We start from the raw sequence: 15,344 nt of genomic DNA, 5'->3' as shown, positions 1-15,344 counted from the left end.
CACCTTGATGGGGAGGTATGGGTCCTGGTTTTGAGTCCCAATCCTAGCTCTGTGCTTCTGCCACACCCCAGCTCATCCAAGATCTAAAATACAGTAGACTGGTGCCCTCTAAGCTCTGGCCTGGCTCATGTCTCTGTTTCATTTCTCCACTCCTCCAACCTTTATCTGACTCCGTGAAGATTGCCAGTCTTTATTTTCAAAGTTTGAGTTTAGAACCACCAACTCAATGGAATTTATTATGTACACTATTTTTTCTTTCCAAAAATTTCATGACAAAACCACATTTGACTCAAGCTAAAAAAAAAAATAATAATACACAGAGACAAAGAATTCATTAAAATGAAAATAATATAAAGCAATATTTTATCAGTTGATGACAGCATGTCTGTGAACCCACTAATTCATGAATTCACATGCCATCATGTTCCCCTACATCACCAATCAAAGAAAACATCAATGAAGACCGTTTCAATAGACAGCATTGCTTTGAAGTCCATGAAAATAGAGCATTAAATATGGTAATAAAACCAGCCCTTATCCGTTTCCTATTCTTCTTGTAATAAGTCAGTTTTTAATAAAGTTTTAGAGTAGGCTCAAGAATATGACTACTTTTTGTTGTTACCCAGAGAGGTCATCTCTTGGTAAAAATCTCATCCTCTACCTCTGCACTAGGCCCCCTCACTCCACCAACTTCCTAAATTTAATTCAGCCCCCATTGCTGAGTGCCCACCACTTGCCAGATCTGGAATGGGCTTCCACATACCTCATCAAGTCTGCCCCTCAGACCGGAAAACAGGCTTCCTTGTGCAAGTTAGTCAAATCCTTCTTAGGGGCCTTTGATTTGACAAGGTTTATGTTTACAGAAGAGGGTTCAGAAGCTTTCCTAGACACAAAAGGCTGTGTTTATAACCTTGGCAGAAAAAGACTCATAGAACTGAGACCAAAGCATATCCCCCAAGTAGATTTAATGCTGTGGAATTCTCTTTGTATGCTAGGGGTCACTTAAGTCAATTTTTAAAAACAGGAACTCCTCTTGTTTCTTTTCATATCATGTAAAAACACTTGTCAGAATGCATCCAAATTAAATTGTGCTTACTAACGTTCATTCTTTTGACAAATATTTTTAGACCCCTCTACTCTGCGTTAGGCACTGTTTCCTGGGGTATAGCTGACATTATGTATTTTCTGGGAGATTATGAAAAAGCTATTTGAGGAAAAATGTTCATAAATGATTTAAACTCTATGACTTATACCAATAGATAATAAATGTTTGATAAACAGAATTGATCTGCCAGGCATGGATTCATTAATTACTCAACAATTTCATAGTTCTAAACTGAAATTAAGTATGTTACTTTGGCTATCTGAATGGTTTCACACAATCAGGATCCACAGTCCTTCAGTGAACAGCCCACTCCAAAAAAATGTGGGCCAGCATGTAAAAACCAATACTTTTCCATGAGGCGTTGCACAGGGCTTCGAGAGGTTTTTTTTTAAAAAGCAAAACAGCTAAGCAAAATGAGCTTTATCTGACCAAGGCATTGCATTCAGATAGCCTTTGATTTAAAGAAAGAACAGTCACTTAATTTGGAATAACCCAACATGAGTGAAAGTCACTCAGTCATGTTCAACTCTTTGCGACCCCATGGACTCTACAGTCCACGGAATTCTCCAGGTCAGAATATTGGAGTGGGTAGCCGTTTCCTTCTCCAGGGGATCTTCCCAACCCAGGGATTGAACCCAGGCCTCTGGCATTGCAGGTGGATATTTTTCCAGTTGAGCCACCAGGGAAGCCCAAGAATACTGGAGTGGGTAGCCTATCCCTTCTCTAGGGGATCTTCCCTACTCAGGAATCAAGCCGGGGTGCATCACAGGCAGATTCTTTACCAGCTGAGCTACCAGGAAAGCTCCAATAACCCAATATTTGTAGATAAATAATAGTCTCATGTCAGAGAATGTCACTGAGAGAAAGACATGATCCTAAGATAAATATGTAACTTCAATAAATTTATAAAAATAGTTTTTGAGGGAAATAGTGAATTCATTTACTCATACACTTGGCATATGGTTGTTGAATACCACCTCTTGAGATCCTGCAGTGTGATTGTGGGAGACACAGAGATTTATGATTCTCAGGTTTAGGAGCTTTCCATCCAGGAGACGAGGGAAGAGTTGACATGTGATATGATAGCATGAGAGTTCAAACAAAAACACTAATGTGTTTAGAGGAGAAGACTTCAAGTTGCAGTGATCAGAAGAGGCTTTGGAAAGGCTGTTGTCTGATTGGATCCCAGAGGATGGCTGGGATTTTATTCAATGAAAATGGAAAGAAATTTAGGGTAGTTGGAGTCAAGGCCCAGAGGCAAGAGCGCCTGAGGTCAGTTAAGGGAATTCCCGGGGAATATCCTAGCTTGACCAGGAGGTTTTGCACTTACCTGTGCTATGAAACTGTGGTTTTCTAAAAAAAGAAGGCCTGGGGATCCAAATGGAAGGAATAGTAGTTTAGGACATAACATGATCATTGCAGGTGTAGATGTGCTGAATTTGTGGAGATAGCAGGATATCTAACCGGAAGGAGTTTCAGGCAGAAGGAAGGACAGAAATGAAACCTTGGGCTGCCCTTATACAAAGAGGATGGTGAGAGTCAGGGAGGCCACGAGGTCTCTGAAGCAAAAAGTTTAGAGAAAAGAGGATGAAATGGTGAATTCTTGAGTCTGACTGCTTAAACCCTTGACTCCTTCATTTTCAGAATTTCTCCCTATACTCCTCTTTGCAAACCCACCATCCTTTCCCCTGCCCTCTGCACTTCATGACTTGTGTTTGTTGTGAAATGTCTGCTACCTAGCAAAACACTGGAGACAGTGGTAGTGCAATTTGTTGAAAACGTGAATGAATTAATTTGGTGCAAAACAGGGTTTCCAGATCAATTTGGAGATTGTGACATTCTTGATTTGGTTCTCCAGCCATCAAGTGTCCAGAACTATCTGCCCCCGAGCAGGGAAGCCTGGACTGTCCTGACACTCATGGAGAATTCATTGTTGGCTCAATCTGCCATTTCTCCTGTAACAAGGGCTTGAAGCTGGAGGGGTCCAACCATGTTGAGTGCACAACTTCCGGGAGATGGATAGCACCCCCACCAACCTGCAAATGTAAAAGATACATGTCTTGTATCCTTGCAAGACAGCTCTTCTTCTAGAAATTTTCTCAACAAAAATAACAAATACTTACAAACACTCTTACTATGTGACAGGTACACATAATATTATTATGATTGTGAAAGGTTCACTTCTGTCATGAAGTGGGTTATCTATTGGGATACAGGAAACATAGCCTATGGATTTAAAAGACATATAAGGAGAGGCAGGATTTTTTCATATTTGTGAATAAAAGATATACTAATTTTTAAGCACAAATTTTCTTTCATAATTTTGGCCTCTTTTTCTCAAAGAGCTTTGTTGGGTCCATTGAATGGTTTCCATTTCTTCATCACCAGCTGAACACTAGGGGTGGAGTTACTGGTCAAATGTTTCAAATCAAGGAACTGAAGTGGGGAGAGGTCAGTTGTCATCTCTCTGCCATGTGGCAAGTTAATGACAGAGCCAGTGGCATCTTCCTCACCTCACATTTCATGTTGACCTTTGGCCTGAAGATAATGAACACCTCCCAATAGAGCAGCAATGGGCAAGCAATTGGTCTATGCATATTTTGCTGAATTTTCATATTTCTACACCCATTATTCTGGTTTTTTTTTTTTTTTGGTTTTGTTTTCTTCTTATTATAAGTAACATTGACATCCTCTCCCCAAATTCTTCTTCTGGCCAGGGTAATCATCTCTTCAAGGATAATTTTAGATAATTGTTTTCATCTGGTTTTCTATGGTGGTGGATGGTTTAGTTGCTAGGTTGTGTCTGACTCTTTTGTGACCTCATGGATTGTAGCCTGCCAGGTTCCTCTGTTCATGGGAATTTGCATGCAAGAATACTGGAGTGGATGCCATTTCGTTCTCCAGGGGATCTTCCCACACCAGGGATGAACCCGTATCTCCTGCATTGCAGGCAGATTCTTTACCGCTGAGCCACCAGGGAAGCCCCTGGTTTTCCATACCTGATTTTAATAGTTTTCCTTAACTTCCTTAAGGAGCTATTGCTAGAACCTCCCTGATTATGAAAGGACCAGAAGACAGTTACTGTATGTCAGTCTTAACTCTGTTGTGCTCCTCTTAGTTGGGAGCTCTGTAAACTGAAACATTTTCTTTTCACAGTGGACACAGTATCAGCTCCTGCTCCAGGGGTGCAATGCCCAACCCTCATCGCTCCGAAGCAGGGAACAATGTCCTGTCAGCATCATGTGAGGAACTTTGGTTTGAATACCACTTGCCACTTTGGATGCAAAGCTGGATTCACACTCCTGGGAGATAGTGCTCTCCAGTGCAGACCTTCCAGACAATGGACGGCAGCAGCTCCCACGTGCAGAGGTGAGGCGAAACAGCAGGCAGCGCCGATGCTGTCTCCTAGCATGCTAGGCATTGTCCATGCCTGTCGAAATCCTACCCAATGCCAGTGACCACTTCAAGGGTCAGCTCCTCTATGAAACCCACAGCAATCCCAATTAGAAGTAATGAGCAACAGGCATATCATGTTTCCCCTTCCTTACATCGCAAGCTAATGCCCTGGTACTCCTAAAGGAGGAAACACATGGAAATGACAAAATGTGTTAGAGCCACAAGCATGCTGAACATGAAACCAGCTATATGAATTGTGAGTTACAAGGTACAATTCTATTAATGATGTGGCCTTGTAAACATTGCATATTTCATAACTGGAACCCAATTAAAAAGATAAATTATGAATGTTACCTCTTGAAGACCTATACCCTATGCATGAAGCAGTGTGCCTCTTCCATCATTGTATTCCCTATGAAGCACAGAACAGTGTTTTGCAAATGTCAGTATTGCCCAACAATATTTGTTAAATTCAGTCTCCTGAGTTGAGTTAAATTTGAGTTAAATTTCGTTTTCTGTACACAAATCTGGGAGAATATCCTGAAATGCCCTGAAAAACAGTTTAAAGAGAATGGTGGTCTCTACTTCTTTCAAACTTTCAGAGGCCAGGTATGCTGAACAATTGTTATCTCAAGAAACATGTGCTGACATGGCAGTTAATTGCCAGTGGTAGTAATAATAATATTTAGGACAACAATATTTTTGAGAAGCAAAATTCTGTAAATAGTATTTTTGTGGGCAAGACTGATCAATCCACTGGAAGTTTATTTACTGAATCGCCACTTTCAGCCCTCCTTAGTTCTTCGGCTATCCTTCTTTGAGTGTATATCTCAGTACATTTGATGTTGGAAGAACTTGTGGGAATATCAAAAATAGCTCATGTCCTTTCTGATCTTTTGTATTCCACCACATCTACTGGCAACCCTAGCTATGTTTCATATGAAACCATAATCTTTTATGTGCTTTCTGTATGTTCGCTTTTCCTACATTCTTTTTTCTTCTGCAGCTGTCAAATGTGCCAAGCTACCTGTTACTGAGCCAATAGTGATGAACTGCTCCAACCCTTGGGGAAATTTCAGCTATGGATCAACCTGCAGCTTCCATTGCCCAGAGGGTCAATTACTTAATGGCTCAGAAAGAACAGTATGCCAAGAGAATGGTCAGTGGTCAACGACCATGCCAACCTGTCAAGGTATGTGTCTCATACAGGTTAGGAAGTCACTTTGATATGGAAAATAATGAAATCAGTTTTTCTCCTCTGTGTGTTTCTTAACAGTGGTCTCATTTTCTATCACTGGGTTTCCCCTGAGTTTAAGAATTGTTTCACAATGAATCAAACAGAATCTCTGAATCTTATGCAGCGCAGTGGGAATCAAATTTCGTGACTCTGTGTAAACAATCACCACTACGTTTTCAAAGCTCCAATTTGTGAAATGAATCCTCTCATTTCCTTATAATCTTTGTATAGTATTGGATTGGCCAACAAGTCCAGCTGGGTTTTTCCATAAGATCTTACAGAAATACCCAAATGAACTTCTTGGCCAACCTAATATATCTTGAAGTTTCAAGATGTTTTAAACAGAAGGTTATTTAATGAAGAATCCTAATTCATTATCTCAGCAGACCTTTGTTTACCATATACCTCCCCCAAATAATACCCTATGTCTTCCTTAATCAAGCTCTGCTTGTAAGGTTTATTTCATCCCCTTCCATGTTTTTTCCCCTCTAGTGGCTTGTTGTAACTACTCTTTGTCATAAAAATGAATCTTCAATTACCTTCCCCCTCAAATTACCCAGTTTATTGTGTTTGTCCAAACTGCCATTTAATCATCTAATTCCATTTATTGAGTCTGTACCTTGACTCCTTAGAAATTATGTTTGATATTTAAGCATTAGGAAGAAAATCAAGTCCTGCTTGTGTCCCATTCTGTTGCAGTGATTTGCAACTTCCAGGCTTTTTGTGCTGGGTTGTTAGCACTGCCAGGACCTTGGAGGACTTATTTGATCTCACACCTTAGCGTTGTTGGGGCCCTTCTGGGGGAATGATGGTCTTCTGCACGAAACACTTCTTACGTCTCACACGTGTGTGTTTTTGTTTTACAGCAGGGCCACTGACTATCCAGGAAACCCTGACTTATGTTGGTGGAGCAGCAGCTGGTACAACAGGCTTAGTGACGGGTTCAATTCTCCTGGCTCTGCTAAGAAGGCGTTGCAGACAAAAAGGTAAATTGGAAACGGTATTCTCCTTATTTTCTTCTTTCATGTGATTTGGGGCAAGGCAGTGAAACCACAACTTCAGTAGTTCATGTCTGAAAACATTTGCATTAAAAGAAAATAAAGCCAAGTTAAGTGGTCCTGAGAACCAACTCCCATCAGAGTCAAATTTAGGGGGAAAAAATAAAACACAGATCCTCATATAATGGAAATCTGGACATGGGCCTGGAAATCTGAAATTTTCAAAAGTTCCTCCCCACCCCAACTCCACCTACTAAGATTTTATGAGGCCAGTGTGCATACTGACACCTGGGGGCTTCTGGTCCAGGTAACCTTGGTTATTGCCAAAACTAACTAGAAAGGAGTTATACTTCATTCATTCATTCTTTCACACAATAGCCATTTATTGGTCAACTGATTAGGTAGTGTAACCCAGAATGATGGTCCTTGATAGTAAGGAATATATAATTCAGTAGGCGACTTCAAGTTAAATCAATGCTAATACTGAAGTGTATCAAGTGCATTAGGGCAAAAATGCTACCTGACCACTCCTGGAATACAAAATAGAAGGGTCCCACCCAGACTGATAGGGCAGAAAAGGCTCTTTTAAGTTTAACTTTGAAGAATAAGAGGGATGGATTTTGCCAAAGGAAAAAATCAAAATAGAGCTACAGCAGAGATAATAGCATGTGACAAGACCTAAAAGGGCAAAATACCTGGGAAAATGCTATGTTCAAGAGTTTATTGCACCTGAATTGGGAAAAAAAAAAAAAAGCTAGTGGAGGAAGTGAAAAACAAAGCAGGAAGTGTAAAAGAGCTGCTGCTTTAGTAATGACTTGGTATGAAAGCTAAGAGATGTGTATGTGCTCATGAAAACTTGTAGAGCTCATTCAGGATTGAGGCAAGAAAGTGACCCAAATGGATGAAGATTTTCTATAAGGGAAACTGTGTTTCTCGGATTGTTCATCAAAAGATAGCTGTATCCTAGGAATAAAAAAAGAGAACCCTCCCTTAAGAGTTCAAACATCCTTTCATTGTCTGCCTGAGATGCTCAGCCTGTCCCTAAGTGGAGAAGCCTCTTCTTTTTTTTAAGTTGATGTACAATATTGTGCCAATCTATACAGCTAAGTGACTCATTTTTACACATACATACATTCTTTTTTAAATATCCTTTTCCATTATGGCTTATCCCAGGAGACTGGATACAGTTCCCCATTCTATACAGTAGGACATTGTTTATTCATTTATATGTAATAGTCGGCAGCTACCAACCCCAAATTCCCAGTTCATCCCTTATCCTCCCATCCTCCCCCTTGGCAATCACAAGTCTGTTTTCTATGTCTGTGAGTCTGTTTTGTAGATAAGTTCATTTGTGCGATATTTTAGATTTCACATTTAAGTGATATAATATGGTATTTGTCTCTTTCTGACATAAACAAGCCTCTTCAAATAAGCTAATGAGGCTGCCCATCTTTCCTCATCAAACTGGGGGTATCAAAGGGGTCAGGAATGCTCAAATCCAGGGACAGAAAGTGGCTATGTTAAAAGTACTTGCCAGCACTCTCCTGGAATTGAAATTTCAACACCTATTCTTCACTGCTCAGAAGAACCCCTTGTTCCCTATTCTCATGCTCTCTCCTTTTACAAAGCCACCATTGCATTAGGCTGATTTTCCAAAGTTCCTTCATATACTCTCCTGTGAGTGAGTGAATAGGACAACAGATAAACAGTAACTCTGCTTAAAAACCAAAAATCTACAACCAGTCCCTCCACGCAACATCTGTGCCTGCTTAACCTAATCCAGAAGGCAGAGGCAAGAGCTCCTAAGACCCTGATCCCAATCTCCATCACCGTGTAAGAATCCTGTTCCTGCATCTTCCCCAAATTCTTTCTTTAGTTTTGAGATATTTCCAGTGAACCCTCTAAACTATGGAGAGGGATCAGCCACCACCCATCCTCTAATATCTATATAATAAAAAATTCATTTGTGAGGATGGAATGTTCTGATCTGTCCCACTTTGATTTTAAACTTTCTAGGATTCCAAGTTCAAATACTAGGAAAAGCCTGCATACTATGTCCCTCTCCTGCAAATTCAAAGTGCACCCTCATTATCACACCGAAAGCTCAATCATGCCCTGTAATAAATACACTTGTTCTTTTTCATTCACCTAATATTTTCTAAATGCATTCAGGCATGAGATGCTTTCCCCTTTGTATCTACCCATGGGATGATTGACAGACATGCTGCCATGTTTAAAGTGTCCACAATCAGAGTTCAGTGTCTGGATTATGATAGGAGGCCCCCGATAGTGTATATGATCAGGGAAGGAAAACACCCACTGTTATGTTTGGGTTTGTTTATGCAATTAGCTTGCCCAAGCTCAGTTGGTAAAGAATCTGCCTGCAATGCAGGAGACCCAGGTTGGATTCCTGGGTCAGGAAGATCCCTTGGAGAAAGAAACAGCAACCCACTCCAGTATTCTTGCCTGGAAAACCCCAGTCTAACAGGCTACAGTAAATGGGGTTGCAAGAGTCGGACACAACTTAATGACTAAACCACCACCAAATAATGATTAAGAGAGTATGGACAGAATGCAAATGCAGAGGGTCTCAGGTGCCAAAGAAATGGGTTTTGAGAACCGATGGTCTCAACGACACCAAGAGTAGCCAAGGGGATGAAGTCAGGGACCAGAGGTAGGACAGGTTGTTAGAGAAAGAGAAGAGAAGAAAGATGAGCAGACTCTGGAGTTGCATACTGCTGAATGTTTAATTTAGCCTAAAACAGGTCCCACCTCTCAGGGAGGGATTGTTCCCAATAAGTCCCTTATAATAAGCCTGCCTGGAAATCAGTCTGCTGACTTACCTCAATAACCCTATCGCTGATGACCTTTCCCCTTCATCTCATTTTTTTTCTTTTAAACCAATTGTCTGTGTCTTCTTGCTTATTTCAGATGATGGAAAAAGCCCCTTGAACCCTCAAAGGTAAGATGGAAATGTTTTATGGTTAAGTTTTTCTAGTTTGACTTTTTAATTCACTCTATGAATTATTAATTCACTGTATGAGTATGTCAGAATGACTATACAGACACGCCTTTTATGAAACAGTCTTTGGCAATGTCCCCTAGACTACTTCTGAAGCAAAATTTACCAGTAATATGTCCCAGCAATACATAATATTTTAAAAAAATCACTAAGTGCCCTAATGATAATATAAGGGAGAAATACAAGATACAAGGGAAAGTGACATAGAAATAACACACTGGAACTGGGGCACCACACTAGCAGTGCTATGAGGTCATCATCCATCAGATACTTGTACCTTCAGGTAGAATCATGATGAAGGCAACAGTCAGAAAGGTCAGCTGGCAGGAATAGTCTATTAGTGAGTCAAACAGTATCCGAAGTGTTGTCAACACCAACCTGATTTTTTAAAATGATGAATTATTCTGGCGAAGAGTTGGAAAACCTGTTATTATCTTCTCTTAATTCAGATGGTAATTGTGTTTTAAAAGATACACACAAAAAACTTAACATTTATATGTAAAGCTGTTCAGTTCTAGGCTCAGAGATTTTTCACCTCCAGGAGTGTTGAGTAGCTTTTCTAAAGTTGTGTGGAGTGTATAAGACAATTCTTTTGTGCCTTGGGCATTTTAGGACATCCAGCATCCTTAGTCCCTGCCTAAATGTCAATAATAAGTCTTGCTCATTATGAAAAATTTTAAAAATTGCTATAGAGAGCAGTACTACCATTCTTTGAAAAGTATTGCCGTATGATCAAGTATTAAGGGTAGAATTTTAAAAGGATTTCCTCTCACCAGGAAGAGGCTACAACAGGGGTCAGAGCAGGTATTCAGTACCTAAAGTATCAACAATAACTTGGGTATGAAGCACAAAGAAAATTACCCAGAACAGTTGATTGGGATCTTGAAAATCTCTTTGATTTTTACTCTTCTTTCCCTCTAAAGTCAGAGAATTTCAGGGCTGGGTGGTATTTCATGGTCTCTGGATGAACTTTGTGAAGGACTGGGGTCAAGGACAAAGCATCATATGGCAAGTTCACCTTTGTGTTTCTGTTCTTTAGCCACCTAGGAACATACGGAGTTTTTACAAATGCTGCGTTTGACCCAAGCCCTTAAGGTAAGTTGCCTACAGATATATTTTTGAAGGAAACAGACAGTAGGAAAAAGAAGACTATAAAGCTTGCCTTTTCTTTATATAATGAGGAGTTACGCTTTAAGCATATATTAGAGTTCAAACTATGCAGGAAATTGTGTTGGCAGTGGGAGACAGGCACAGCAGAAGAGTACAATAGATGGTGAGCATATAGGAGGATTTCCATTTACTCCAGGATATAAGTGTTCTAATTAGATGTAACTTATTTCAGGATGTATGACATTCCCATTACTGGCTGCTAGATGGTACTCATACTGTAGCCTTGCTTGATCACCAGAAATCATGACAACTAGAAAAATTTTACAAACTTTATGGAGCCAGTTCCCTATGCAACCTGCTGGGAAAACAAAAATAATATGATATTATCATATAATTATCAAAAATAATATGATATTATCATATATTATAATGTTATATTATCATATAATATATATGCCATATATGATAATACCTTCTTTCTTCCAAAAAGCTCAGTGAGTGGTTAAGTTTCCTAAATAGCCTAGATGACAGAATATCTGGAATCTAGAAAAAGATTATACAAAGCCTTAGAGGGTACATATGATGAGAGCTTTCTTTGATATTTTTCAGGAAAATACAATAATTTTAATTCTCGCTGTCATTTTCAGAGACCTGTCCTTGTCTTGGTGACCTCGTCCAATCCCCACAGGATCCTATTTTTGAACATCAGCTTTCCCGAAAAGACTTGATTATAACTGTTGAGTATTTGCTGCCGTTTTCTGTAAATACTTGTGAATAAAGGACATGGAATTTCCTTTAGATTAGTTCTGCACCAGAGCAGACGGACTGGACCACAAGCCCCAATTCTCCACCCACCACCCCTTCCTGCTCCATTTCCTCTTCCTCCAACACAAGCCTCAGAAGCTGGGACTGAGTCTTTCTGCAGTGTTCTGTGGGCTTTGGCCTAGCTGTCACTTGCGGTACTAATTAGCTAGAGTCCAGAGCATCTGACTCACCAGAAGACCAGACTGGAAAAATAAAAATGCCTCTTTATTTTGGGACTGGAGGAGGTTCTCCTCTACTTTGTTGGAAGGCAGGAGGTGTCTCTGACTTGAGGGAATTTCTATAGGATTTCCTGGGTCTTCAGTGCTTGCTGTTGGTGAAGCCTTCTGGACTTCCTTGAAGCTCCAAGAGAGGCCTCTGGATGGCACCAGAGGCTGCAGAGGCCACAGAAGACTGGTGCTCCAGACAGGAAGGTACACGTCACTGTAGACCGTCCCTCCGCCGTCACTCTCCCCCAGAGGACCCAGAGACCAATCCTTGAATGTCTAGTTAAAAGGATTCCCTAAATGCCATGTTCTAGTGTTTGATATTTTGCTGAATAAAGTCTGTATCCATCACTTTGTTGACATTAATGTAATACATAATCACGGTTGTCCCAATTACAAACTCGAGACTAGAGTCGGGCAAATATGTATCTTACCACCACCCTAAACACACAAGAAGAAAATTAGAGAAGCAGAAAAGTCTTCATCGCCTGAATGTGTTTTATTTGATTCACATATTTAATAAATACGTTATTAAAAGTTACACAGTACTTATCTGAAACTGATACAAAAAATACAGAGCCAAACAATATAGCTGTCCTTTCTGTGAAAAGCGAGGCAATGAACATGTCACACGGACTAGGTAAACATGCAAATAAAATGCAAATAAAACACGCAAATAAAAATGGTGAAACAGTCTAACTAAAGGTTACAAGGTTTTGCAAGAATTTTGGTAGTAACCTCGAGATTTAGGGACACACTGCTTTTAAAAGGTGTCACTGTTCTAGAGTCTTTTGGACTCTGTGGGAGAGGGAGAGGGTGGGACGATTTGGGAGAATGGCATTGAAACATGTATAATATCATATATGAAACAAGTCACCAGTCCAGGTTCTATGCACGATACTGGATGCTTGGGGCTGGTGCATTGGGACGACCCAGAGGGATGGTATAGGGAGGGAGGAGGGAGGAGGGTTCAGGATGGGGAATGCATGTATACCTGTGGCGGATTCATGTTGATAAATGGCAAAACCAATACAATATTTTAAAGTTAAAAAATAAAATAAAATAAATAAATAAAAAGCTTCACTCACATGAAAGTGCCCATAGCACCTCTGACTGCTCACTTTATGCTGATCACTAGGCTCAGTATTAGGGCTTCCCTTATAGCTCAGTTGGTAAAGAATCTGCCTGCAGTGCAGGAGGCCTGGGTCCGATCCCTGGGTCGGGAAGATCCCTGGAGAAGGAAATGGCAACCCACTCCAGTATCATTGTCTGGAAAATCTCATGGACAGAGGAGCCTGGTGGACTGCAGTCCATGGGGTGGCAGAGTCAGCCACAACTGAGCGACTAACACTTACTTAGGTTCAGTATTATAGGAGAATGATTGTCAGCCCTGTGTCCTGATTCAGAATCTATATTTTGTAAAAATCTCCCCCAATGGAATTCTGATGGCTTACCAGCTTTGTAAAGCACTGATATTATAAATGAAAAAGGAAATGGCACTGTTCCTGTTCTTCAATAGCTGATAATGTAATTGGGGACACAAGAGACACCAATACAAACTGACCAAGAGTAATAAGTATGTTATTTGAAGAGTGTGGTAGGAATTCATAAAATCGAAAAGTCAGTTTGTCCCAGAATCAAGGAGATAGGTGAGACTCTGATTGGAATTTACAGAGTGGACAGTGAAGAGTAAGAGAATGGCATTCTTAGTAAATCAAATAATGTCAGCCAAGAAGCAAAGACAGAGGTTGCTGAGGAGCCTGACATCATGGAGATCCCATGTGAGATGCTAGATTACAATTTATTGAGAACTGTTGCAACAAATCCTCTGTCCATGGGACTTTCCAGGCAAGAATACTGGAGTGGGTTGCCATTTCCTTCTCCAGGGGATCTTCCTGACCCAGGGATTGAACCCATGTCTCCTGCATTGACAGGCAGATTTTTTTTTACCACTGAGCCACCAGGGAAGCCCCTGAGACAAGTCATAGACAGAAGCTTGGAGGCAAGTAGATTCAGGGAGCCCAAGATAAATCATAATGATGCTTCAGACAAGATAATTCTCAGATTCTCTATACATAGCAAAATCATATCTTAAAGCCATGAGAACCAGCCAGATCCTCTGAAATACGTAAGGAGCCCTGGGGACAGAAAAGATATAATCATAGTAATCAACTACACAGTGTTCCTTTATCCTCCCAACCACCCTATTGGGGAAAATTATTATTATCATCCTTATTCTCCTGATGTCAAAACTGAGATCAGAGAGGTTGTGTAACTTATCCAAGAGAATACAGCAAGTAAGTGGGATTGAGATCTGGTCTGATTCTCCCAGTGAAACTCTTTAAGCCCTCTCTTTTGTCTCTGCCTTAGGTGGCCACAGGCCCTTATCAAGACAGAACTGTGCAACAGACAAAGACAGATGGCAGATGATATCACTTACATGCGGAATCTTAAAGAAAATGGCACAAAGGAACTTATTTACAAAACAGAAACAGACTCCCAGACCCAGAAATCAAACTTAATGAATACCAAAGGGGGAGATGGGAGGGATAAATTAGGAATTTGGGATTAAAATATATACACTAACTCTGTATAAAATAGATAAACAACAAGGACCTACTGTATAGCACAGGGAGCCATACTCAACAGTTTATAACAACCTATAATGGAAAAGAATCTAAAAAAGATTATATACATTTATGCTGTCGTTTAGTCACTAACTTGTATCTGACTCTTTGTGACCCTATGGACTGTAGCCTGCCAGGCTCCTCTGTCTATGGAATTTTCCAGGCATGGAAATTAGCTACTAGAGTGGGTTGCCATTTCCCTTCTCCAGGGGATCTTCCCCACCCAGGGATTGAACCTGTGTCTCCTGCATTGGCAGACGGACTCAACCGCTGAACCACCTGGGAAACCCATATATGTATCACTTTGCTGTACAGCTGAGACTAACACAATATTGAGTCAAGACAGAACTGTACATGGGTAGAAGTTAGTAAAGTGAGCCAGGCCATCAGGCCCCATTCATGTGATCACCCCCTTGCTTCCTCACCACCTGAAAATATAGTATTTCTGTGCCCAGCAACAGGGCATAATGCCCTCTTCCTCAGATCAGAAGGAGAGTGGTGTGGTTAAGGATTTTGGGTCCCACCACGATGGGAACTGCAGAAGGTCTGGCAAGTGTGAACTCTGCCCCAGGCAGCTTTTTTGGTGGCTGGGGCTAGTGAGGGGTTCCTGGGCAGTGGGCTGAGCAGATGGAAGTGTGGGAGACAGTTTTACCCCCTCTCATGAATCCCTGAGTACTGCCCTGGCCGCTAGAACCTCCTATCACCGCATTTCCTTCACCCGTGGTAAAACAGTCACTAACTTGCTGGCTCTTCCTAATACCTCCGTCATCTGGGGCAGTGACCCAGCCAACCCTCAGCCTAGAAAGGTCTGAGGAGGTGGG

At 40.8% G+C, this 15,344-nt stretch overlaps 1 protein-coding gene across 2 annotated transcripts in view; it reads left to right on the top strand.

The window, feature by feature from the left end:
- SELP (selectin P) overlaps positions 1-12,247 on the top strand; it is a 43,518-nt gene extending 31,271 nt beyond the window's left edge. Inside the window, exons 10-16 of one of the 2 annotated variants that reach the window (XM_070768122.1) lie at positions 2,964-3,149; positions 4,262-4,474; positions 5,508-5,693; positions 6,605-6,724; positions 9,668-9,698; positions 10,798-10,853; positions 11,516-12,247. In XM_070768122.1, coding sequence (XP_070624223.1) covers positions 2,964-3,149; positions 4,262-4,474; positions 5,508-5,693; positions 6,605-6,724; positions 9,668-9,698; positions 10,798-10,852 — 791 coding nt within the window. In that variant the 3' untranslated portion in view covers position 10,853; positions 11,516-12,247. The remainder of the gene's footprint in view (positions 1-2,963; positions 3,150-4,261; positions 4,475-5,507; positions 5,694-6,604; positions 6,725-9,667; positions 9,699-10,797; positions 10,854-11,515) is intronic. The other variant, XM_019976883.2, reaches the window with a different exon arrangement.
- Positions 12,248-15,344: the final 3,097 nt, after the last annotated feature.

The sequence above is a fragment of the Bos indicus genome, chromosome 16 (genome assembly GCF_029378745.1).
Source record: "Bos indicus isolate NIAB-ARS_2022 breed Sahiwal x Tharparkar chromosome 16, NIAB-ARS_B.indTharparkar_mat_pri_1.0, whole genome shotgun sequence".
NCBI lineage: Eukaryota > Metazoa > Chordata > Mammalia > Artiodactyla > Bovidae > Bos > Bos indicus.
Note: the sequence above shows the minus strand (reverse complement) of the source record. Positions and strands in the feature narration are given on the sequence as shown.